Here is a 27,985-nt window from a genome sequence, read left to right as displayed (position 1 = left end):
ATAGAGCAACAAATTGTAGAATATCAATACAATGAAATTCTATTCTCAACAATAAAAAAGAACAAACTACTGGTACACACAACACTGATGAATCTCACAGGAGCCCATTTGAAGGACTTCCCACAGGTCAAGCTGCCATAATTTAAGTGTCAATGAAAATAATAAGTATCAATTATAATAATATGATTAATAATAAGTAATTACTAACACAAGTAATAACAATAACTCATCATTTTGGTTAACTGAAATAAACCAAGTCAATAAAAGACACAAGTTCTCTTTCCAATCGGCACTGAGCCATGGGCATCTCTCGGGACAACTGGTACCGGCGCCGCAAGACCGGGGGCAAGAGAAAGCCCTCCCACAAGAAGCGAAAATAAGAGCTGGGACAGGGCGCCCTGCTGCCAACATTGAGATTGGCCCCCGCCGCATATGCACAGTCCGTGTGCGTGGAGGCAAAAGCAGTACTGCGCGTTGAGGCTGGGCGTGGGGAGCTTCTCCTAGGGCTTCCAGTGCTGTACACGCAAAACAAGGATTATTGATGTCGTCTGCAATGCATCCAACAACGAACTGGTCCCCACCATCACCCAAGGAAAGACATGCATCGTGCGCACTGACAGCACACGGTACCGAGAGTGGTACAAGTCCCACTGTGCACGGCCCCTGGGCCGCAAGAAGGGGGCCAAGCTGACTCCTGAGGAGGAAGAGATTTTAAACAAAAAAAATGATCAAAGAAAATTCAGAAGCAATATGATGAGAGGAAAAAGAATGCCAATATCGGCAGTCTTCTGGAGGAGCAGTTCCAGCAGGGCACGCTTCTTGCATGTATCGCTTCCCGACCAGGCCAGTGTGGCCCAGCAGAGGCTCTGCGCTAGAGGGGAAGGAGCTAGAGTTCTAGCTGAGGAAAATCAAGGCCCAGAAAGGCAAATAAATCATCATCCCTCCTAGCATAGTGTAATAAAGGTGTTTTGTGTTCAAAAACAAAAAAAAAAGATACAAGTTCATAACAATACTCAAAAGAGTTCAAAGAAGGCAGTGACTTTCAAACATTTTAAAAAAATATATGCGATATTGTGTATGACCCTGCACGCACACGCACACACACACACACACACACACACACACGCCCCTTAAGTACTACACAAAATATTACTTATCCATATTATTCATATTATATGTGATGAATTCTGGTTATTTCTGTTTTATTTTACTCTTTAATCAATTTTTAAAATTTTATTTCATAAACTACCATTTGGTTGCAACCTATAGTGTATAAAACACTGACAAAATTTATAACAGGTAGTTGGAAATTAAATAGAATAAGGCTAATTTGTACTGATTTTGAGTTTCTGATATAGAGGAATATTCTTCTAAGTGGGCATTTTGTTTTACTCATCACATGTCTGCTTATATATGTACAAGATGTGTACTTTTCCTATTTACATATGCAGAGAAGAACAAATGCGGAGAACTACAAGTAAACTAAATAGTCTAGAAAAAATAAGAATTGCACCAAAAAAAGACAGGATTGTCCAGCATGAGTCATCAAACATCACAACCATGTTCAAAGGGGATTTAACAAATGTTTTCTAATGAGAAATTAACCAAATGTCCTAAAAGCAAAAGCTAAATATGTGTACTCGATCTCTGATATCCAGGTGTTAAAACTTATACATTACCAAACTAACTATAAAAAATCTAATAAACATAGTTTTAATTAATTTTGTTCTTATTTAATTTTTGAAAAGATAATATATTCATATGGTCCAAATTTTATTATAAAATTATAAAACATTAAAAGATATAGAAAATATTAAATTACATCTTTTTTTTAAAAACCATCTCTCTCTTTCTCTCACTTGTCCCTCAGCTGCTTAGTTTCTACTCTCTCAGAAGCCCCTCCCAGTCCAGGTAACCACTAAGAAGTGTCTTATTGTCTCCTTACATAATTTCCTTGTGCATAATCAAGAAAATATAAATTATTTGCTCTCTTATAAAAAAATTTTTATTCTCTTCCCATAGGGTTTTTAAATTGAAATATAATTTATATACCAAAGAATTCACATTTAAACTACACAATTAAGTGGTTTCAGTAGATTTTAGGTTCTATGACCATCACATTATCTAATTAAAGGACTTTTTCATCACTCCAAAAAGAATGCCAAGTCCCTTAGCTACCACTCCCCATAACCCTAACCCTGAGCAACCATTAATCTACTTTCTGTCTCTATAAATTTACCTATTCTGGACATTTCATATAAATGGAATCATATAATAGATGGCCTTTTATGACTGTCTTCTTTCATTTAGCATAATGTTTTCAAGGTTCATTCATGTTGTAGCATGTATTAGTACTTCATTCCTTTCTATGGCTGAATATTCCATTTCATGGATATAAAATACATTTTTATTAATTATATTAATAGAATTTTAAATTCATTTGTTTATGTATTCATCAGTTGATAGATATTTGGATCATTTCCACTTTTTTTGGCTGTTGTATAATACTGCTATGAACAGCCATGTGTAAGTTTTCCTGTATTTTTTTCCTATGAATATGTTTTTTGATTCTTCTGGGATACACCCAGGAATTGCTGGGTTACATGGTAACTCTTAGTTTCATTTTTTTTATAAACTGCCAGACTACTTGCCAAAGGGGCTCCATCATATTTCATTCCCACCAGCAAAGTATATGAGTTTCAATTTCTCCACATCCTCCCCAATAGCTGTTATGGTTCATCTTTTTTATTACCTTCCCTTTTTAACACAAATGGAAGCATACCACATGCACTGCTGCATACCTTGATTTTTCTACATAATATCTTGGAGATCTTTCCCTATCAGAAAAACAGAGAAACTGTTTCTGGGAAAGCAGGTGGTACAGAGAAAAAAGGGTTGGGGAGGGAAATCCTGAATGAACATTCATATATACATAATTATTTTACTGCACAGTTTCCTTATATCACAAATTCACACACACACACACTCCCCTGAAGGGCTTTCTCCCAGACCACCATCTGAAAACCATCTGTCTGGTTCACCCCTCACTTGACATGGATGAGGAAACCAAAATCCAGAGAGACCGTGTGACCTTCCTAAGTAAATTGGGTTGCTAAGGCTGTTGTAATACAGCACCTGAAACTGGGAGATGTAAACAATGGAAATGTCTTGTCTCACAGTTCTGGAGACTAAAAGCCCCAAATTGAAGGTGTTGGCAGGAATCTTTCTTCTGAGAACTGAGAGAGAAATTGTTCCAAGCATCTCCCCTACATTCTGGTGGTTTGTGAGCCATCTTTGATGTGCCTTCACTTATAAAGAGCATCACCCTGATCTCTGCCTTCATCTTCACTGGTGTTCTCTGTGGGTGTATGTAGCTGTGTCCAAATTACCCCTTTACTAAGGACAACAGTCATATAGGATTAGGACTCACTCTAGTGACTTCTCTTAACTAATTACATCTGCAAGGACCCTAATTTTAAAATAAGGTCACATTCTCAGGTACTGGGGGTTACAACTTCAATGTATGAATTATGGGGGAACACAATTCAACCCTAACACTAGGGTTACTGCCACTAGTGAAACTTTCTAGATTTCCCAAATATCCTTGAATTTCACAAATGTCTTTTATGCCAAGGAGCCAAGTTTATAAAACATTTTCACTAGTAACACCTATAATTAAAGGTACATATCTTAATTCAACAAACAACTGAGATTCAACATTAATTAAAAAGATAGTTATTAATCTAATGTAACCACTTTGTGGGCATTAGTAGAGAATAAATCTTCGTACATGCTGTGGCACTGTGGAAAGGGGCTGTGGGCTGAGGGCACAAAATGCAGGGCCAAGTTCTAGCTCTGACATTCACGTGGGACCACCTGGATGACCACTGCCTGTTCTCATGGGGGAGTTGGTCTGATCTCTATATTCCAGAGGATTCTCTCATTCCTATTCTATGTTGTCATGCTGTTTTATGCTCTTCTTTTCTACACCTATACACATATGCGTGATAGAGAGTTGGATGACACAAATAGACAAGCATATACAGAAGGTGCCAAAAAAATGTATACACACTTTAAGAAAGGAAAAAACTGTATTAAAATTGTAATACTCAATATATACCGATATCAAAAGATGAACACAAGTCATATGTATACATTTTTTATAACACCTGTTCACATACTCATCGATTTTTTTTTTGATTTTTTTTTTTTTTTTAGAAATGGAAGGCTTTCATCTACTACCCTCATTTAATAGGAAAAAAAAAAAAATAGAAGCTGATGGAGGTTAAGTGACTAGTGCTATGACACACACATCATTCCTTGCTTGAATAACTTCAAATAGGGCAGAGGTCCTGAAATTAAGTCCACAGACCTAAGGGTTGCAATAGATGAACTTTAGGGGTCTGTGTACCTCCTAAGAGTTTATATGCACAACTGATAAGAATATGTATGTATACATTTTACTTTATCTGTTGGAAGGACTCCCTAGTTTTCACCAAATTCTCAAAGAAAACTATTTTTGCTCAATTAAGTCCTCAGTTCCTATGCCTAAATGCCTGGCATATAAGAGATACTCAGCAAACATTAGTTGATTTAGATATACTGAATTCTTAACCAAGAAAAGTTAATAACCACTGAAATAGAGTAAAATAGAATACAGTCATTCTCTGGAAAAGAATCCTCTCTGTTTCCTGCTCCCATAATGCTCTACCTGTATGAAATCTTTCATCATTCTGTAGTTCCAATTATACAATGGCTGAATTATACAATGCTATATGTGTCTATTAAACCATCTCCTTTAGGAAATCATCCATCTTTTTATTTAATTTTACCATTCTATTTAATTAACAAGGGGTTAATGGCAGTTAATGATATATTAATTAATTTAGGAAATTACTTTGCCCTTATTAAAGTAATTTAAATTTTTTAATGCTTGTAATTTTCCTTAGTTCCATCAAGTAAGACATACCACATTCAATTAAACCCAAGTTACCTTACTTAACTATTAGTCCAGGTACCATGGAAAATCTCTAGTGTATCCAGGACATATACACTGAAACAATTATCAAAACTGTGACTTTGAAAAAGTCAGGCAAATGCCTTGGGCCCAAGATATGTGGTATCATATGCAGAGAGCAACAGCACAACAGAATAGGTGCTTAAGAAATATTTGATGTAGCAATGAAAGAAAAAAGAAGTAGCTAATGTGGCTAGGAGAACAGAAAATCCCCTTAGAGCAGGGAGACATCAACCTTCGGAACAACTGATACGACACCCAATCAATGGAGGGTAATGTAATGGGTACCTTGTCTGAAAGAGAATGTGTTTTTGTGGGACATTAAGGAATTGTATCAAGCTGATGATTATCAATGTAGATATCAAATACAGCCATCTGTCTATAGTTATTAAACATTTCCTTTTGGTAATTTGTTACTAAGGACTTGCAAATATGGAAGTAACCCAAAGTTCCAGAAATGGGGCAAGACTAAAGAAGTATACTCTTCAAGAAGGAGGCCAGGCCAATTGTGCCCTAGATGTGACAATGAATTACATTTTTCAAAAATCCACAGATGTTATTTACAAATAATTTGCACTCTTCAGAAGCATTTACAATGAATTCATTTTGCCAATGAAAATTAAAAGCTCTCCTCCTTACAAGATTGGGTCTTACTCATGTTTGTGCTCCAATTCCAGAAAAGAGTAGCTGCATAACAAATAACTGTGAATTTATACTTAGAAATTAAGTATAAGCAAGAGCATTATTAAGTATAATCGAGGGAGATCCCACAAAATCTGGCGATGAATCTTGTCTAGCTTGTTAAGCTACCCTAGATCACAGAGAAAGTGGATTCCTCATTCTAAAAGAGGAAATGATCAGTTTGACATCTAAGTACCATCTACTACTTAAAGAAATGAACTCAGGATTTTGGAGGCTCCCTTGCTAAGTGCCAAGACAAGAGGGATCATCCTGCATTTTTACTCTCCACCTCCTGGAAAAAAGATTCTTGATATTTTAGAGAGAAAATAAACTAAGATCCAGATCTTCAATGACACGTCAAATTTAAACCATTTTTCTTACCTGGAGTGGAATTTTCTTTGTGTTGAGTGTTTTCTTCCTAGCAGCTGAGAATGAAATCTTGGAAGAAACTGTGGATGCATGAATAAGAACAGATATTTTGTCGTTGTAAATTCTATTTTAACTTATTCACATTATGACCCATTAGTTAGGTATAATACTAGACACTTAAAGTGGTGTTGTAAAAGGATATTCAATGAAAAAGGAAATGCTCATTTTAATTTTTCTTACTTTTTATGGTATATGGAAAAATGTTTCCTGTACTTAACAAAAATAAACATAATGTGGCAGACACAGACCCAGAATTGGTGGACTGCAACACAGAAATTAATTCCAATGTTTCTGCAATGTTATTACACAGAAATACTCTTACTTCGTAAATTTATTCCAGATACATCAAGAGTTCCTCCTGGTGGAAGAACAGGGTGGAAATTTTTCAGGGTGGAAGGCCCTGTCTTCATTACACAGGCACATACAGATATTTCCTCATAGTTCATCTGAGCAATTATCTGACAATGACCCTGAAAAAAGACAGTGAATTAGAATAGGAAAGAAACGTGGAGTTCTTAAATGCATCATCTTCTATACTGTCATATGAGGATTATTTCATTTACAACTTCAAAAAGGGAGTCAATACTACTGAACCATCTAATGTCATGGGCAATCTGCGGTCAGGTTCCACTAACCGCCTAGCTCCAGAGCTGGTCACAAATACGAAAGTCATTTGGAGGACATAATCATTGGTTGTAGCTCCCTGCCAGAATCCTAACTGAAAAAGTTACTGCTTCTATTGTGTACTTACAGATGTGATGAACACAAGAAAGTGGCAGTTTAAGGTGTCAGAGATAATGGTTGTTGCAGCCCTGAAAGAAAGGGTAGAGGGGTGGGACTCAGAGACCACTGAGAAAATTCATTCACACAGAAACACTCACTGAGACTGTTACGTGCTAGGCTACAGACAGACAGAGCAAGACAGAGACCATCCCTCATGGTATGGAGTTTTATGTATTTTTCCTCTCACAAGTAACTCTTGAACATCAATGTGCCAACACAGTAGATTTGAGGGGAAGGACAGGCCATGGTGCCTGGTCTTGAAAAGCAACAATATCTTCTAGTTATGCTCTATTTGGAGATACTGAGGAAATGTATCATAAACACAAGTGGGAGGAGACACCATTTATGTAAATGTGCAGTGGAATAGGCAGAATAATTTGAGGTAAGATTATGAAGTAGATGAAGCTTAAGTCTGGTGTTCTGCTTCCATTTTTACATACAATTTCCTTTTGCTGGTGGTCCCTCAGGCTCCCTAGCATCTTCCCAAGGTCTCCCACTTGATAGTCATCATTCACAGCCTCAGAGATAGTACAAGGACAAAGCACTAATCTGATAAACTAATTTCTACTCATTTGATAAACTAATTTCTAATAACGAATTTAGGGTCATTCTCCTAAATAAAAGATATAAAATTTAACTTCAGCCTTGTAGGGGCACCTGGAAGAACAACAATGTTGTATATTTTCATTGTGCTGTTAATTTATTTACAAACATCAATGTAAGGTACTGTGTGTTAAGTAGTAAGGGGCTGTGAAAATGAGTAAGATGTGAACCCAGCCAATAAGAGGCCTTATTAACTAGTAATGGGGAGCGATCAATACACAAGCCCTTTAATCAGAGCAGTGAACAGTGGGGCTGGCATGGGCATGTGTGTCAAGAGAGGGCTGGGTGTTCTCATGCCAGCTGCCATTTATGCACTCTGAGGTACCTCGTGCTTGATGGGAAGGGTTCTTGCAGCTAAATCGGCTATCAAACTTCTTACGGAGCCCAGGCCTAGATCTTCCCAGGCAGCCGAGGGGGAGAAGGGTGACCCCAGCAGAAACAGGAGCAGGAGCAATCAGTGAGTTTCCCAAGGGAAAGATGAATGTCTAGAAAAAAGACGCAGGAAGGACTCTGAGGTCCAGCCATCCCCACCCACATGAAAGATCTCTCTTCTGATCATTACCTTGGAGGGTCTAGGTCTGATTTTTCCAAAGCACTGGAAGATTTCCTAAACACACACAGCTTTTCAGTGATCAGAGAGAGGCTGATAAAAGGTTACTCTCCCATCCTAGCAAGGGCAGAGCCTTTGGAATGAGCTTTGTCTTTGTGGTTTAACCCACTAATGATGAATACTGGGAATCCCCGGTCAGGCTAGAGGAAGCCAGGGCCTTGGCAGAGCAACAGGAGACACTGTTGACAGCCAGTCCTTTCATCTCTTCTCAAGTCACTCCCAGCATTGGACGCTTATACCAAGAAGAGTCATCACAAAACTGACATATAGAAGTCAATGAATCCTCAATTCCGGATCCCTCCCTTCCTATATTTTCACTTCTGTGACATTAGATCACGTTTTTCACTCTCTAGGTGACAACAACAATCTCTTTTGTTTCCAGTAAATCTGATGGCAATGCATCTGCTCTCAACAAAGTCACTAGAATAATCCTTAAACACAATTGCTTTGTGTCACTTCTATAAGCAAAGGTAGTGTTTTTCGAGCGCCTCTGAGGCTGTCTAAAGGATTGAAAGCTTCTACCGCCCTCCTCTCTCCTAAGTGAACTTCTTTATCCTTCTGTACCACACACAATCTGTTGGAGCTTGCTGTTATACCATCTGGGCTATTTCCTTCTCTGGATTCTCCATCAATCAGTGTCACTCAAAAGCTGGCTTTACATTATTTTTGCAGGAAACCTCTATTCCTGACCTTAACTATTCACATCTCAAGTTGACACTTCTATAACTAACTTGTATTAGTACTAATTGCCTGTTTATTTGCTTGTTTTGATTTACCCTATAGACATGTTCTTTTGTTGTTTTGTGTGTTACATTCTAAATTCTGAAGGAGCTTTCAATCTTAAAATAAAAAACCACATCCTCTGGCTTTTTTTTTTTTTTTTTTGTATTCTCTTCCATCCCATCTTCCCAATCTCCCAGACTGTACATTTTAAGCTGTGGACTTCTCTCAATTAAGCAGCTCATGAAATCAGGAAAGTAAGTCTCCTACCTACATCTGTAAATGGAATAGAATACAACCTAAGAGAACTGAAAATATCAGAGTGCCTCACCCACGGTGAGGGCAGAGATCTAACACTTGGACACAGCAAGGGCTGTGTGAGCCTGTATTACGCTATGATATAAAATATATTTATTACTAAATTCTGGTCAGAAAACCCTCAGAAACATGGCCAGGGATTTACTAAGTATTTATCTGAAGCAAGAAGCCTACCTTTGCAAATTTATTTTGATCCTCCTAGCAGTTGCTCTCAGGTTGTTGGCTTATTTCCCTTTGGCTTTTGATGTCATCCCTGTTGGCTCCAAGCATCATCTAATAACCTCCCAGATTAGACCCTGCCTGCCCCTTGGGTCACAGGCTGACCCTCCATACCCTCTGTCCCACACTGAATCAGATGTACCTTGCCTCTCCCACCAAAAAACAAAAAGCCGAGAAATGGTGATGGCAGAGCTCCTGATATATTAATACATAAATGTATACACCTGGTTCTTTGGGGGAGCAAAGTCTAATATCCTCTTTCTAGGTTAAAGTAACAGACTTTATTATGTAATATAATGGGGGGGAAAAGACTCAGGAAATTAACATTTCTTGGAGGTACCTGGGAGTAAAACTCTAATTTGTGGAGGAGCACATAGACCCATGATCTTAAATTAGCAATTAAGTTGAATTTTGAGAACAGAGCAGCAAAAATTCAGCATTTTTGAAGAAATAAGTCCTGTGAAAAAAATTCTAATTACTAATTATCTGAGGTGATAGTTGTTATAATAAAATACTATTTTAAAAGCTCAACTACAATGAAAATTACATTTTAATTATAGTTTTTCTTATTCTTGTTTTATACATAAAGATATAAATCAAAATTAGAATAAATATTCTCATAATTTTAAAAATATTCCTATGCAAATCCTTTGCTTTAAAAATGGCCCAGACGGGACTTTCCTTAACAATTATTTTGGTCAAAATACAGAAATTAGGAAGTGATTTGAGGGAAGTCTGTGGCTTTTTACATTGCCATGGTAATAATCTACACTTTTACATATTGGAACAGTCATAACATTCCCTCTGTGGTTTTTCCTGGAGCCATAAATGAATATTTTGGTGCCATCAGTTGCTCTTACAACATTTCGAAAATGATCATCATTTCTTTATCTTATTTGTTGCCAGTTAGTCAATGTAGAGAAAACATATAAATGAGGTTTCTTTTACAGAGGCAGCTGTAACTTGATAAAAGAAAAAACTGCCAGGGATTCATTTGACTAGATAGTATACATTAAGTACTCTCAAGCTGGAACAGAAATTCCCTGGGAAAATTGAAGGATACCCTGTCTCCCTAGCATAATCACATGAATGGTTTTAAAATCTTGGCATGGAAGATCTTAAACCTTGAAGAAGGCTCAGGAAGAGCCTCCACGAAGATATCTGTGGAGTTAAAAAGAAAGTCCTTTAATGAAAAATAGTAGCACAATTGATAATACACTACCGCCTAATTTTTAACAAGAAACAATAGTAAAAAGTGGGTGAATTAGTAAAAAGATGGGTTGGTAGGGGGCAGAATTATTAATATCAAACCTCTGGTGATGGTTTGAAGCTGGTCTCTGAGCATTTCCTAGGTTTGAACTGGTCAGTAAGCCACAGCTGTGCCCCGACTCAGCTCTGCGTTCCAGGAGAGCAGGGGCTGTCTAGCACGTGGGACATGGCAAGTGCCCAATAAATGTGTGTGACAGTGGCTTCATCTTGCAGTCCTATATTTATTTTCCTTTCATTACCATCTTCCCACTTATTTTATATTTTCTTCTAAACATTTCCTTTGTGGAACAAAAAGCGTTATAAATAAATACTACCTACAGGTAAATTAAATGTTGAAGAGTAAAAGAAATACTGAGGGCCATAAAGAACTTATAAACCAACATGCTATGGGGTTGCAAAGAATGGAGAAGTCACATGTGGCTAGAGGAGCCAGGTGAGGGTTCACGAAAGAGGTGATTTTCACATGATTATAAGCAACAGGTAAGAGTGTGACTGGCCAGAATGGCTATAATCAACAAGACAAATAGTAACAAGTGTTGGAGAGGCTGTGGAGAAAAAGGAACCCTCATACACTGTTGGTGGGAATGCAGACTGGTGCAGCCTCTATGGAAGGCAGTGTGGAGGTTCCTCAAAAAATTACGAATAGAATTAACATATGACCCAGCAATCCCTCTCCTGGGTATCTATCTACCCAAAAAATCTGAAAACATTTATACGTAAAGACACGTGTGCTCCAAAGTTCACTGCAGCTTTGTTTACGGTGGCCAAGATATGGAAACAACCAAAATGTCCTTCGATAGATGAATGGATAAAGAAGTTGTGGTATATATACACAATGGAATACTATTCGGCGGTAAGAAAAGATGATATAGGGACATTTGTGACAACATGGATGGATCTTGAGAGTGTAATGCTGAGCGAAATAAGTCAGACAGAAAAAGCAGAGAACCATGTGATTTCACTGATATGTGGTATATAAACCAAAAACAACAAAAGAACAAGACAAACAAATGAGAAACAGAAACTCATAGACACAGACAATAGTTTAGTGGTTACCAGAGGGTAAGGGGGGTGGGGGTAGGAGATGAGGGTAAGGGGGATCGAATACATGGTGATGGAAGGAGAACTGACTCTGGGTGGTGAAAACACAATGGGATTTATAGATGATGTAATACAGAATTGTACACCTGATATCTATGTAATTTTACTAACAATTGTCACCCCAACAAATTTAAAAAATAAATAAAAATAAAAAAAGAGTGTGATTGGCAGAGAAGATTCTGAAAGATGAAAAGAGCCAAGTCTTCTAATTAATTTAATAAATTTTACTCAAATATTTATGTACTGATTCTACAAGAGAAGCTTATGATACAAAATATAACAATATAACCTGTAATACTGGTACAAAGAACAGTGAACCAGAAAATCCATTTTTAATTTTGGCCATGAAAAGAATAAGGGTGATTCCTGTTGAAAGAGGAAAACAAATTTATCAGAATTTAGAAGGTTACTCCAAGTTGCTATTTGAATTTTTTAAAGCAGCTATCATTTCTATTATTCATTCTATGATTGTTTTAGTCCATTTGGGCTGTTATAACAGAATATCATAGACCAGGTGGCGTATAAACAACAGAAATTTATTTCTCAAAGTTCTGGAGGCTGTGAAGTCCAAGATGAAGGTGCCAGCAGATTGCGTGTCTGGTGAGCGCCCACTTCCTGGCTCACAGAGGCCGTGTTTGCACTGCGTCCTCACACAGCAGAGGGGAAACTCTGATCTCGTCAGCCCTTCACAAGGGCGCCAATCCCATTATGAGGGCTCCACCCTCATGACCTACTCACAAAGGCTTCTAAACACCATTACAGGGGATTAGGTTTCAACTTATGAATTTCGGGGGAACACAAACATTCAGTCTATAGGAACAATCAAAATTAAAATGCATTTCTTTCCAGTCTGACAGTCCCTACTCATGGCCCAACAGAATGCAGTAATCATTTCCTTACATCTCATGTGCACGTCCACCTGCCTTCTCGAGCCTCACGTGGGAGTACGATCCACCTCCAGGGCACGCTCCCAGGAAGACTGCAGGTGACTAAGGCTCTCCTGTGAGAAGGCTCTCCTGGGCCTCATAGCACCATTCAAGTTCTCTGAGACCCTCCTTCCCAGGAGGGCGATCTGACACATAATTATGCTCACCATGACCCTGAGGAACTGAAGAGGGTGAAGCTTCAAGGACACCCAAACCCTTTTACATCTGGACCCAAAGAATAAAGCCTTGATCGAAATCAGAGTCCCCTCACTTCTTCCTTGGTGAATTTTGGTTTCCTGAGGACCTTCCATTTACCTCACTGGCTGCCATCCAATAACAAGATCCTTTTCAAGAACGATGCCACCCGCTGCTTACCCATGAGGGTGTGGCCTTCCCCCACGGCTTCCATCAGACAGGAATATCACATAAGCCTACAACTTTCATTTGCACCGAGAGGGCTGGAAGCGGTTTGCCACCACACTCAACTACTATGGCCAAGGAGCTTGACTGATCATTTTGTCTCTCAGGACCTGCTCTTGTTTCCCACAGCAGTAGAGCCCTGCCTTGAACAGTTCAGTTCACTGGAGCCCAAATTCCCACATCTAGAACCCGAAAGTCCTAATTCTTAAGGCTGAATCTTGCTTCCAGGTTCCTCCTTGATACACTATTTATGCAACGCTTCTGAATCCAAAAAGCCCTGCTTCTCAGCCTTGTTCTGACTCTTGGATAAGAGAACTTGAATTCTGGCGCCAGACAGGGTTGGACTAAAACAGTGTTTTCCAAACTTAGTCATAAAAAGTCATCAGGTACACTCATTAAAAATACAGAGTCCCAAGCCCTTCTCCTCCAGGTTCTGGGTCAGGACATCGGGGGTGGGGCTGACAACATGACCTAAATCAACACAAACCCCATCCAGGGAGACTTTGCACTCATTTTTATAAGGTTCATTCAAACCAGGGCAAGTTTTTTCTTCATGTGAAATTCAATGAAAGGCAGAGAAGACAGGCAGGCACTGAATGATATTAGAAAGAGCCTGATTAATGTCTCATAAATGTTAATTTCATGATTCATCATCTACTACTCCATAACACCAAACTGTATTATATACCCATAGATAGCAGGGTCCACGAGGTAATTATTTCTTGTGTCATATTTAATAAAAGAAGTCATATTCTCCATTCCATACAGGCATTCCACGTAGCTGCAATTATAATTTTTATTCTGGCCTTCCCTTGACCCCAAAACTTCCAAAGGCTTTGAAAAAGAGTTGAGAGTGGCCAAAACTACAAAGAAAACTGGAGTTAGCAAGCCATTTCCAAGAATCTCCAAAGTTTGTTTTTATAATGAAGCAATGGAGAATTATTCTTGATTGTCAATGAGAATCTTCTTTTGTACCCACAATTTGTTTTTCCTGTTAAGGATAGAATCAACATCAACTAGGGATTATTGTTGAGATTCAGTATCATATCAACCCCACAACTCTGGGAAAATCTACTTTAACCTCTGTAGTACCAAGAGGTTTTGCATTGGAATGAGAAGATGATCAATTCTGAGTGTGACCTCATTTTAACTAAGGCCAATGTTTCAGACAATATTACCATACTATTTCTTGTTTATTTTGGTCCCTTCCCACGTGCCTCCTGAAGCATATTTCTAAAAGTGAGCTATTGAGGGACTTGGGGGCAACTGAAGCAAATGTATTCATTTGTTTGTTTTTTAACCTAGATACATTTTTGCCATGCAAAGGAACAATTCAGAGATTTACATTTGAGACTTGTACCCTAAGTAAAGAATAAATACAAATTCTCTTCTCTGTCTCACCTACCCCTGCTCATTAGGATTCTTCTAACACCCCCTCCTCTCTCCAGAAATATACGGAAGTACACATAGACCATAACTATAAATGGAAGTGACTGGCCTGATTTTGGGTTTCGTGGGGATAATAAGGAGATTATATTATGCACAAGGAATAGAAGACAGGAGGAAATGAGAAGCAGAGAGTTGTCAGGTATTAGAAAGGAGTGACAGAAACTGGATGAACAGGAGAGAGAGAAGAAACTAATACTAAAAGGGAACGTAATTTAGGAAATGGTATTGGAAAATTCCTATGGGTTATTGCAAACCTGCCTTTTTTTCCTAAAGCACTTAGTGTCACTGACTTACAAAAGTTGTCAAAGAACTTACATTCTGGTATTTCAAAAGAAAGAAAGAAACCCTTCAGATATTTAATAACTTCTTTCCACTGATTTAAACTTTTTTTGAGATAGTTTAAGGCTCACGAGAAACTGTGTAGGAAGTACAGTGTTCCCATGTACCTTGAATGCAGCTTCCTCAAATAACAATATGTTATATCGCCTTCGCAGATTGTCAAAACCAGGATATTGACATTATTCAATATCATTAACAGGTACAGATCTTATTCAGATTTCATATAAACTTTTTTCTTTTCTTTTTTGGTTTATTGTTCTATGAAGTTTTATCACATGTGGAGAGCCAAGTAATCAACACCTCGATCAGGATATAGAACTGTTCCATCACTACAGAGAACCCCCTGGTGTTATATCCCAAACACTGGCCTGGACAACCATTGGTCTGTTCTTTTCTATAACTTTGTCATTTGGAGACTGTTATATTATCTTACAGTGTGCGACTCTTTGAAACTGGCTTGTTGGGCTTGCCCTTAAAATCCATCCTTTACATTGAGTTTTAAATTCCCTGTTAAGCAAACTTTAAAATAAAACCAATAACCCCTTATTATCAAAACTGATCTATTTTGTAGGGTATCCGATGGACACTTGTCTTGTTAGGGAGACCACCTCAGGGAAGATGTAGATGCCTGATCACTGCACTGTACACCTGAAGCTGAGGCTGAACAATGATGAATGTCAACTACAAGTTTATATATGTATGTATATACATATGTGTATATATATATATGTATGTGTATGTATATGTGTATATATATATATATTTATATATTATGTATATAGTTACAAGAAGCGGAGTACAGCATTAGGAATGGAGACAGTGCAAATGTAATGGCTGTGTGCGATGTCAGAGGGATAGTGGATGGGAGGAGGGGGGTTGACACAGTGAGGGATATAAATGATAAATGTCTAACTATTACATGTTTTGTGCACCTGAAACTAATAAAAAATGTAAAAAAACCTGATCTAATTGTATCCCACATGTGGTATTCAGGGGGAAAAAAGCATTCAGCATAATAAAAGAGAAAGAATGGTTGCATGTGTAATTTGGAATAAACTACAGAGCTGTTACTGGACTTACTTGCTGGAGGAGATTAAAAAGAAATGGCTTTGGCAAATTGAAGCCTCTTAGTTTGGCTTCCCTAAAACTATGACATCAGGATCACTGGAACCATAGCATTTTGCTTTATTGTTTCAATAGTTGTTGCTGTTTATGGAGAGCAGACTCAAGTTTTGGAGATACAATTTTCATTAAGAACTTGATCAAGAACTTGATGCTGGAGGTATCACACTCCCTGACTTCAGCTTGTACTACAGGGCAACAATAATCAAAACAGCATGGTACTGGCAGAAAACCATACACACAGGCCAATGGAATAGAATTGAGAACACAGAAATAAACCCACATAGATATGGACAGATAATTTTTGACAGAGGAGCCAAAGACATACCATGGAGGAAAAAAAAAAAAAAACTTAGTCAATAAATGGTGCTGGAAGAATAGGAAAACCACATGCAATAGAAAGAAACTAGACTGCTATCTGTCACCATGGACCAAAATGAACTAAAAATGGATCAAAGAACTAAACATAAGACCTGAAACAATAAACTGCATATAAAAAAAAACATAGGTACTAAACTTATGGACCTTGGGATCAAAGATGATTTTATGAATTTGACCTCAAAGGCAAGGGAAGTAAAAGCTAAAATAAATGGGGGGGAGGGGAAGAACTTGATCAAATGCCAATTACTACAATACTTCTGTATCTGTGATTAGGAATACTATTTATGAAAAGTAGATTTTCACAACCATTACCACCATTAATAAAGTGGCACATTAACAAAGTTTCTATTTAAATATGTTATTTCCTCAGAATTTTAAATACTTGGATTTTAAGCATTTAATGTAAAATCTGATAAGGTTACACTTTAACAAAACAGAGTGAGTTCTTCACAGCAGAAAAACCATTTGTAGTTATACAACTTTGGAAAATAAAATATAATTCAGATAAATGAACTTTTTATAGGGCTTTTAGCATAACAACAGTTTTGGAAATATAGTAGAAAATTATGTCCAGGAACTACTGAATTGGTTTTTAAATACATGTAAATAGGAATGTCCTGCTACACCAGGATAGTAACAGTAACCTGTCTCCTAACGGGCAGCTTCCTAGTTCCACGGGCTCCTGTAACTCAGTCAGTATATTTGGCCTTGGGCCTGAACCACCTGCTCTCAAGACACACAACTTCTGAGTTCTTTACTCTGTCTTCTGTTGATCACCTCACCTCACCCTTCTTACCTCCTTTTATAACCTTGGCAATGCTGTCTGGGGCTCCCTGAGGTGGACTCTTGCCCTGAAAGGACCAGGGTTTTATGACGGGTTGCAACCCTCCCAGGAGCAGCTTCACGGCTCATCAAGCTGTAACAGCAAAGGCCGGCCTTCTCTGTCAGGACAGACAGACCACCTCTCAAGTCTAATTTAGAAATCACCACCTTTCTGCACATGCCCAGGAGGCAAAGACAGGCTCTGCACAGCGCAGCTGGACAGCTCTTTTCCTAAAGCATCGGGCCCAGTGATGTAGAGGAGGTCTTCACAGTAGGGCAACTACTTAGGAAGTTAACCTAACAGCAGGAATGGGGATCTCACTGGGAAAAGGGGAGTGGAGGATGTACCCAGAGAGCATACGGTTAGGGATATTAGCCACTGCAGAAAGCAGGCAGGCAACTGGCTACAGAGAGGCACAGAAAACCACGTTATCAGGTGGCTGTCCCAGCATCCCAGAGCACAAGGCAATGAGGAACTGGAAGCCGCAAGATGGCAGAGAGCCAGGCAGTGGTCAGCATCAGGAAAAGTGTGGGAGCAGATTATCAAGGCAGGAGTGAGCACAGGGGAGCACAGCAGTGCCTCTGTTACTAGCAATGGAGTACACGTTTTGAGATGGAGCACAGGTAACATAAGGTAAGGAAGGGAATGGAGAGGGCACTGAAATTGATGGGTAGACTCCTAACCAAGGTGCTTTTAATCCCCACAACAACCATGCAAAGTACGAATTATCATCCCCATAACACAGAAGCGAGAACTAAGGTTCAAAGAGGCTATCTAGTTTTGCCATAACCACACAGGTAATGTGGGGTAGTCAGAATTTGAACTCAGGACAGGCTGACTGCAAAGATATTGTTGCTGTATTTGTTCTGTCATTTGTCATATGATGATTTAATGCCAAATCTTTGAGAACAGGGTCTCCAATGCATGTTTCTCCTTGGGTCCTTTATTTTTGCCCCTTTAGGTTGCGTCATAAATTAGAGACTTTTTTTCAAGAGTCTAAATTCACTTCCAGTGGCTATGGGAAAAGGAATAGAGGCAGACCTATCTGGGAATGGTGTTTGAAGATAGCCAAGAGGAAAACAGGGTGCTGGGTGAAGAAGCCAGACCTCAGCTTCTGAGGGAACCCAGAGGATGGAGGTGTATCAAAAACAGGGACCAAAACTTGGCAAATGGAGCCAGGGTGTGCTTGGTGAGCCCAGGCTGAATGCAGAAAACATTCATTCCTCCAGTGAACTCTTTTCAGCATCCCACAGACACACAGTGGGGACACGTGGCTCTAACGGGGGACCAGCTTCAGTCCTAAGAAACTGGGAGGAGGGTATGAAAACATACAGAATTTTTAATACAAATATTCACTGTAATTCTCTTGATTTTTAAAATTTATACTTTATAAAGAATAAAGACATTGTTTCTTTTTAATAAAAACTGAAAATAATTTAAATGCCTCCAACTGTCCTCCTAAACTTCATCCTTCTAATAAAAATATTTTATGAATTATGTAATATATACATTTTCAAATAAAGAGTAGTCAGGCATGTGTACTCTCCAGTTCTGATAACCTCATCCAGGCAACGTAATTTTTAAATTCAGGACTGATGTTTATTTGGTATTTCAGAGCACCACCTGGTGGATAAATTAGCAGTAACAGTTCAGAACAAAGTGAATTCCAACATGGCTCTGAAAGAACTGGGAATGGAACCCTCTGATGCTCATCCCCTCGCCTTTCTTCCCCTCTCTTTCAGTTTTCCCTCATTCTTGTCCTCTCTCTTCTCTGCCCCTTTTCATTCCCTACCTAGTAACTCCTTCTCTCCTGCCTTTGTTTACACCCTCATCCATGCCACCGATGAGTACTGCTGAGTCCTCAGAGGAGCTAAGGAGTTTGCTTACTTGTGCCTCATTTAATAAAATCTAAGAGGTTTCTAAATATCAAGTAGAAAAGCAATACTAGTTTTGAAGTTGCAAAGTTCAATTTTCATCCAGAGACTGAATCTTTCTGCCCAGGGATGGGTTTGTGTTTCCCCAAGGTAGAGTTTTTATTTGTCTATTTTACACAGAAACAACTATTCTAATAGAAGCCCTTTCATCTTTTATTTGTGAACAGTGACTAAAGTTGACTAATTTACATTGTTTGAGCCTGTTGCTCTGATACAGCTGCCCAATGGCTTATGAGAAAAAGAAGAAGGTTGCTTTAGAGCAGGGGTGTCCAAACTGCGGCCCATGGGCCAACTGCGGCCCGCAATCCATTTTTAATTGGCCCGCAGCAAATTCCAAAAATATATTTAGTTTACTTAAATAAACCAGGTGAGGCAATATGTACTTCACCTCGAGTGAGTGGCCCGGCTGTTTGTGTATATTACCGCATATGGCCCTTGGTGAAAAACATTGAGAAAAGTTTGGACACCCCTGCTTTAGAACAAAGGTCTCCGATCTCAAATGACCCACAAGCACCACGAATGAGTAGAATGGGCAGGTAAAAGACATTAGGAAGTGGTAGAGGCTGGGGACCTACAGACCTTATGACTTGTTCCCAGGGGTATACCTTATTCACACCCAGTTACTTTTTCTTTTTCTTTTTTTTTAAGAGAAGCCAAAAAGGTTGATTTTTAAATGTTAGCAAATTTCCAAAAAAATAAAAAATAAAGTCTGCAGGCCAGAAATGGCCCATAGGCCAACCTCTGATGAAAAGTTGTGGGAATTTGGACTTTGTTCCCTGGATGATAGAATCTGAATAAGGGAGCAATCTGTGGCCAAACTCCACTCCAGTCTCTGAACCAATCACTTGTACCAGGTCCAAGGGCCTCTACCACCTCTCAGTCCACAAGTCTATCTTGTACGGTCCCTGTTCCTTCACACAGTCATATGACAGGGTCATGGATTGTTGAGATGGCAATGGCCTTTTATTCCTGTGACTGTCCATGTGTCTTCAAATAATCCAAGGCTCAGATTTAGGCTCCAATAAGAAACAACTGAGCAGAACTAGGAAAAGCGGCTGTGGGGCTTATGGGCTTGAGATTTGCATTTCCAAAGAGATAAATATGTAACTCCTAAAGTATATTTAAGTGAAAAAACACCTCAACTCAAATTTTGGCCATCATACACTACAACAAAGTCTCCTCATCCATATACCCTCCTGGGGCAAGCAGAGGCACATTACCTCTAACTGATTTAGGAGAGATCTTGCCACCATTTACACATTTTAAAGAGAAATATATTTGCTTCCTTTCCCAGAGTTCTCTGGGAAACAATGCAGGTTCTTTTGTTTTGGCCTGGGAAAAACTCATAGAGAACACAACAATAATATTTGAATAACAAATTGCATGGCAAAAAAGATTTGAAGGATGTCCTTGTCTGCTCAGTCTGTCATAACAAAATACCATAGACTGGACTGTTTAAACAACAGCAATTTATCTCCTAACAGTTCTGGAGACTAGAAGTCCAAGATCAAGGTGCTGGCTGATTCGGTTTCTGGTGAGGGCTCTCTTCCTGGCTTGTAGATGGCCACCTTCTTGCTGTGACCTCACGTGGCCTTTCCTCAGTGCGTGAGCAGAGAGAGAATGCACAAGCCACATCTCTGGTATCTCTTCTTATAAAGACACTAAACTTGTCAGATTAGGGCAACACATTTATGGCCTCATTCAACTTTAAATACGTCCTAAGGGGCCCCATCCCCAAATATAGCCACACTGGAGGTTTTGGGCTTCAACAAATGAATTTGCAAGGGGATACAAACATTCAGCCAATAACAAAGGAACTCCACTGTACTTTATTTTTATCATTTTCAGAATGCTTCTTGAAGCTAAAATAATTAAAGCACCTCATTTTTTAAAATTATAAGTTCTAATGTTGGATTTTTTAATCTTAACCAAATTGCTATAAACACCTTTTCCCTGACCTACACAGTCCTTTTCTACTCTAATAAGCATACCTGGTGTTTATTTTTACATATTTGCTAGGCTTTCATAATGTTTTAACTTAGTTTCTGAAACAATTCTTCCTTTATTGTGAAATAATTTCCAAGTTTTAGCTTTCCATGGAAATTCAAGGCATTACTTACAATACGAGCACTAAGTATAGCTTTTTCTGAGTATTTGCTTTACACCTCTGAGAAGTCATCAATTTATAATTCCTATTAGGAGACTGGCCTTAGACATCCTAGACTTCTCGATTTTGTTTTTGGGAGGTGAGATATCTGACTAAACAAATCTGGTCTTAAAGAATAATAACTTGTAATGTTTTCAGTTATTTATGATTTTTTCAAACGGAATCCCTTTAATTATTTTTTGAAAGAATACTGTGTAATACTCTCAAGTACTGGACATTAGTCATGGTCCTGCTCCTTTCACTTGTCCTCTGTAAGCCCTGCAGCCATGTTTGTCCTACCCTCTGGCTACTGCTGATAAGTGGACAGCTGACCCAAGGCGGGACTGGCCTGATCAGTTTTTTTTATTTCTCACAGGAATTTGGAAGAGGGACAGAGAAAGCCCCAGGCAGTAAGATATGAATGCTGAATCAGAAGTCTTGTCAGCCAAGAGTACCAATTGAGGGAAACTCGGATGAATCATGCCCAAGACAACAAAGGAAGCTGGTCCTCAGGAAGTAAGAGGAATGAAGCAGATGTTCAGAGCTAAGCAAAGACAAGAGGCCCTGTGGCCTGAAACCACTTTCTCCACAGTTCACAGTTCTCAACCTTTTGAGCCTCCACTGTAGTTCAGTGGACATAGAGTGGAGTCAGCTCCTCACTGTTTAAAAATATAGTATATTAACAGAAAAACTGAGGTATAATGAGGCTAACAGATCAAGAGACAACTACCATTGGGAAGATAGTCTGTTACAGTTCCAAGAAGAGGGGGCCACATGAAGAAGCACTGGGGTTGGTCATGAAGTGAAGGGATGAGGGGACTCGGGGCAAGAGACTTTAGTGTTGTTTCCACAGGAAGGAATAGGTGAGGCAGGGTAAACAGGTCTGGTATTGGTTAGTTTGAATAATTTCAGCCAGCTCTGGGACACGGGAGCGATCCTCAGTTGTCTGGTACCTGGCCACGATGTCATTAGGGCAGGTGTACAATGGTCCAGAGTGTAAGAACCTCATAAAGGAGATGCTTGGGGGTTGGACTCTGGATTGGTTGGTTTGTATTGGAAAAGCATGTCCCTGAGGGGACCAGGGACAGAATGAGGAAAGCAGGAAGCAAGGTAACTGAGGCATATTACTGGGTTGTCCAGAAGAGGGTGTGTATAGCATATACATGTAAGGCAGATGTTATAGCATCAAGTTTATAGAAGCTAGAAACATGGTTAATACACGTATATCCAAACATGCTCTAAAATGGATTCAGAAACTTGTCCGAAGATCCAGGCTAATCAGAGGCAACACCAGGACTAAAAAGCCAAGGTCCTTGCTAACGTGCCACACTGCTTCTATTGTACTTCCTCTAAACCTTTAGTGTCTTTGCAGGATAAGATGGGGCACAGGACTCGGGCCCCAAAATAGCAAAAGCAAAACCCTCCACAAAGGATCTTCTGATCCTTCCTGGAAGGGAAAGTATCACCTTGGAGAGCAAATACCCAAGCTGCAACAGCACTGCTCCCTTCAAGCAATAACACAGAACTTCAGCTAACCAGAGCTTCAGCGCCTAATGTTGTACTTACCTGTCATTTAGAATTAACATTACATATCATGGAATGGTTAGTCCTTTGCAAAGATACACAGGGGTTTTCCTGCTTCTAAGACGCTATTAAGACTGTAATCTGAGTATGCCACCATGGGATCAACCGCCCTTGCCTCAAGATTGATAGGTGAAGCCTGTCCTGAAAATGCCTATTAACCTTCATTCTCCCTACCTTGACTTCTGAATGTGGTATACTTCGACACATTTTGTTCTTTATTATCTACTCTCATTCTCCCATTGTCCATGCTACACAGTTTGAGACTTTACATAGGGCCTTATTGATACACTAATTGAAAAGTACTTGTTTGTGGCTTGTCTCTCGTTTCGGATTACAGAGTTCCTACTCACAAAAGTATCCTATAGTTCTTATTCTTCTCTTTCTCTGAGCCTTTACTCCAGGTTATGAGAGGCAGGCAGGAGCATAATAAGCTATCAAAACACTGCTATAACAGAACCAAAAATAAATGAAATAAAAAATCAATTGAGCTGCTTTTAAGCTATATGGCTCTCAGCTGCTTGGTGATAATTGTCCTTGATTTAAAAAATGTTTCCACTTCTTGTCTTATAGTCTAGCTTAATTCATGCACTTACTCTTAAGTAATGTCATATATAACTGATCTGGTATCAGTTGTGGTAAATACATGAATCATATGTAGGTTAACAGCATGAAGATATATTACCTCATCTGATGTATTTGCATTATGAAAACGTAAAATGAACTGTCTTCTAAACACACACACACAATATGCTACTGGTTTCTGACAGATGACTGCACTGCCTGATTTGGTGGTATTCCAGAAATAGAGCAGTAGAAGACAATAAGGAATCCAGAAATAGATGCAAACTCATAGAATTTATATAACTGTTTTACTATTTTTACCTATGCTATTCATTCATTCAATCACTAATTTGTTCAACAAATATTTTTTGACTTTATTAAATCTAAGACATTCTTCAAGGTATACTGATTAAAACAAAGATAAAAAAAATCTGTCTTATCCTATTTAATCTACAACATAGGGGAATGTACTATGTCCATTTTACAAATGAAAAAAAACTGAGGCTTAGAAGGGTTATATTAACTTGCCCAAATACATAACAAATCAGTGATAACACTGGAATTCAGATCCAAGTCTATATGTCTTCAAGGACCATGTACCTTTCCACGCACCCTGCTGCCTTACACCACAGTAAGTATTTACAGGAGATTACTCTTAATTTCTAATAAAAAATGTCAAATGAATCTATCAGCAACTTTCTTCTCAAATGTCAAGAATTATCTATAAGAAATGCATACCTTAGAAAGCTGCATGTTTCTTGATATTGTTCTTGGACTCTGTGCAAGAATACAGTAAAAATCCTAAAAACAAAGAAAAAATAATGAATCTTTCTCTCTCCACACACACACAATACATACACCTATGAAAGACTATATGAGTATATACATACACATATATACATATACACATATAAAGCAACATTGGAGAGTCATTCATTCCATTTTTCCATGGTCAAGCCACATGACATTAATTTTTTAAATCCCATACACCTCTGATTTACAAAATCATATTTACAAAGAATCATTATCTATTTCATGAAATGAATTTCAATGGCCACAATATTTATAAAGTATTTTTATTTTCACTTAAAAACAAACAATGCATAATAGTTTAAGGAAGCTTTAATTTAAAACAAAATAAATGTTTTTTTAGATTTTTTTCTTATTTTTTTAAATTGCATGATTTTTATCATATAAACTGTGGTAACATTATTAACTGCCCTTCAAACAAGCTATTCTATTTCATAGATGATATTTTTCAACAAATTGCATAATACTCCATGAAAAGATAATGGAGTATAAATGTATTAAGTGATTTTTTTTTTAAGGGAAATGGTCAGTTTTTTAAGGGCAATGGTCAAATGCGTGCACTAAAGGTAGAGAAATTGTAAAAATAAATACACTGTATTGCATTTTCTGCACACTGGGATGTGTATATGCCAACTAAGAACTGCACTCCTACTAATGACCAAACCACAAGATATGGAGAAAAATAAAAGATGCAACAATGAGTAAAAAGGCAGCTTTCTTTCCTGTTTAAACTGAAACCAAAGATTATTTTTCTTGGCTTTTTTCTAAGTGTTTCAATCTTGGTTATGATAGCAGCATTTTACATTTCACAACTCAGTGCCAATTTCCAGAAACATCCTAAGACTTCTAGGGCTTAGCTGTGTGTCCGTTTGGCTATGCTAGGCTATTCTGCTATCAAACAACCTGAAAACAGTTTCAAACAACATTTATTTCTCACTCGTGTGCATATCCATCCAGGGCCAGCAATGGGCTTTGCCTGCTCACTGAAATCACAGGGAGCCTAAGCTGACAGAGACTCTATCGTGACAAAAACAGAGGCGGGGAAGACAGAACACAGGGAACCATGTGCTGGCTCTTTAAGTTTCTGCCCAGAAATGAACCCACCAAGTCCACTCACATGTTATTGGCCAAAGCAAGTCTCATGACCAAGCCTGCTATCAATAGGATGGGATGAACAATTCTTCTACAAAGACAATGAATGTTTGTAAATAATACAGTCTTCTGAAAGCTCTAAAAGTACCCTACACCTAGGACTGTAGTTTATAAAATAGGCTCATCTACATCATCTCATTTGATCCTGATTGGCAACTCTGGGTGCACAGCGGTGCAGGAAAGGCTGAGGGTGGGGGCTGCAGAACATTGCAGTAGAACCCATCTGTGTTAACTGCTTCTGCTGTTGCTGGGCTTCCACATCAGTCAGTCACACGGGCAGCAAAGGGTGAGATAAGCCAGACCAAGGCCCCTTCCAAATTACTCTCATGCCCATCAGCTTCATCAACCCTACTTCCTGCCTTTGGAATGCTCCCAACCCCTTGTACTCTCTTATAGGTCCAGGAATGGAGTGGGTGGGGCCGGAGGGGAGACGACTGACAGGACAGGGCTGCAGAGAGATATAAGGAGGCCCATGGGGTAGAGAAGCCTGGTCATCTGATCTGAGGAGGTGGAGCTACACAAGAGTGCAGCTGCATCCCTGGACAGTAACAGCATTATACATGAGGAGGCAGGTGCCTGCTCCAGGTGAACCCTGGTTGGGTAAGTGCTAATCAGTAACAAGATGTGACAGGTAATAAATAGTGTACATGAGCTTGCTAGTTGATAAAACTCAGCCAGGGCTTTCAAGGGGGTTAAGGCCCTTTGGTCTCCAACAGGGACCCAGGGGGATTCACAGATTGTTCCTGATCCAGACATCAACTACATTCACTGCTTCTGCCACAATCATAGGTAACTCCCCACTTCTGGTCACCATAGTCACAATACCTTTCCAAGTCATTGTAACTCCAAAATTCTAAAAGTTCCACTAAACTTCTTTTTTCCCTAAGAGTGTTCTTCCCACTGTCCATTATTCCTATTGAGCAAATGGAGAGCAAATTAATTTGTTTGTCATCTTTTGGCAGGTTTCAGAGTATGAGAGGAAAACAAAAATGTTTCATTGATTCATTGGTGAATCTGAAAGTCTTTCAGCTCTATCCCCAAATCAATGAATGCTCTAATGATCATCAAAAATAAAATAAAGGACTAAAAATATGAAGAAAATAGTTGTCACGTCACTGGGATACTCTGGAAAGCAAACTCTAGTGCTAAAGCTACCAGTATATTTATAGCATAGTACAACATAGTGTAAATAGCCCTAGAGTGGGAAGGAATTTGTTGTGTTCAACGAACAAAGAGAAGGCCCCACACAGCTACAGCACTGTGAATGAGGAGGTAACTGGTGTGAGATGTCAGAAACTGGTGTGGTAAACTGAGTTACTAGCCCAGCCCCAGTATCTCTGTCTCTCTCTATCTCTCAATCTCCTGGTCTCTCAATCTCTCTCTCTCACATACATACCCATGTCCTTTGACATGTCACTTTGCAATCCTTCTCATGTAGAAGAAATATATTTCCCCACCCCTTTACTTCGGCTTTGCCATGAACTTTTCTTTGGTCAATGGGCTGTCAGCAGATGTGACACAAAAACGGGGCTCAAATGCTTGTGTATGCACTCTTGTGCTCTTACATTCCCTGTGGTAGCTCCCCAGCAGAGAATGAGACACACCTGGAACTGAATGGCCCCAAGCCTACGTGCAGGGTGGAGCAGAGCTACCCAGTCCATACAGCCTAAGTCGGGCCGCCCTCAGCTAACCTGCAGGCGTGTGAGCAAACCAGCCCAAATCAGCAAGCCGCCCTGGCTAACTGACTGATCCAGGAGAAAAGAGTTGTTCTAAGCCAGAGTTTTTAGGATGGTTTGTTCCTCAGTATCATTGTGGCAATATCTAACCAATACTGATCTTGTAGGGCTTCATATGCCAGAATAAGAGTGTGGGTTTTGTTTCTGGGAGAGGTTTTTAAAGAGTTCAGTGACATTATCTGATTTACAGTGAAAGTTCCATAAAACCATTGCAGCAATCCAGATAAGAGTGGCTTGGACTAAAGAAAGAGGATTGAAGGCCAACAAAAGTAGGTGGCATCAAGATGCTTTGTTGTTTAGAGGAGCAGAGAAATGAAGTGGTAGTTGCGGGGCTGAGGAAATGTGGAGAGAAGGGAAGGTTTTGTTTGTCTGTTTGTTCAAGAAATGAAGTGACTAGACCATGTCTGCCAGCTGCTGGGAAGGATTCAGGAGAGGGCGGGGCTGAGCACGGGAGGCGGGAGGGGCAGATGACAGATGAGGCCCTCACCTGAGCCTCCACCTGCCCTAAGCATTTCCCTACATTCACTCCTTTAAGCTACACAACTCGGTGAGGTAGATTTCATTAACACTCACATTTTACAGAGGGGCAATTGAGGCAGAGAGAAGTTACATAATTTTCCTAAGCTCATACACCTAGAGATGACACAGGCAAGATTCCCGCTCAGGGCCTGAGTACTCAGACATCAACCTACTGCTGGAGTCATGTCCCAAAGAAGTGAGAGGGGATGGGACCGGGGCACAAGAGGAGAGCTTTTTGGTCCACACTCTCAGGAATGATTCATTCACAGAGACAGGAGTGAAATGGAGACTATGATTACAAGTTGTTTGATGGAACAGTGAGAGAATGATAAG

The 27,985-nt window shown here is 39.2% G+C and overlaps 1 protein-coding gene and 1 pseudogene across 1 annotated transcript in view; one reads left to right on the top strand and one right to left on the bottom strand.

Annotated features, from left to right (window-relative positions):
* LOC109451675 (uncharacterized) overlaps positions 1-27,985 on the bottom strand; it is an 86,894-nt gene that overhangs the window by 29,287 nt on the left and 29,622 nt on the right. The window contains exons 4-8 of the mRNA XM_074324823.1: positions 24,174-24,236; positions 12,040-12,116; positions 6,879-6,939; positions 6,450-6,597; positions 6,080-6,147 (exon numbers count right to left, since the gene is read on the bottom strand). Of these exons, the coding sequence (XP_074180924.1) occupies positions 6,080-6,147; positions 6,450-6,597; positions 6,879-6,939; positions 12,040-12,116; positions 24,174-24,236 (417 nt within the window). The remainder of the gene's footprint in view (positions 1-6,079; positions 6,148-6,449; positions 6,598-6,878; positions 6,940-12,039; positions 12,117-24,173; positions 24,237-27,985) is intronic.
* On the top strand, positions 139-931 carry LOC109451668 (small ribosomal subunit protein eS8; annotated as a pseudogene).

The sequence above is a fragment of the Rhinolophus sinicus genome, linkage group LG02 (assembly GCF_036562045.2).
Source record: "Rhinolophus sinicus isolate RSC01 linkage group LG02, ASM3656204v1, whole genome shotgun sequence".
NCBI lineage: Eukaryota > Metazoa > Chordata > Mammalia > Chiroptera > Rhinolophidae > Rhinolophus > Rhinolophus sinicus.
This window is presented reverse-complemented; position numbering and strand designations above follow the sequence as displayed.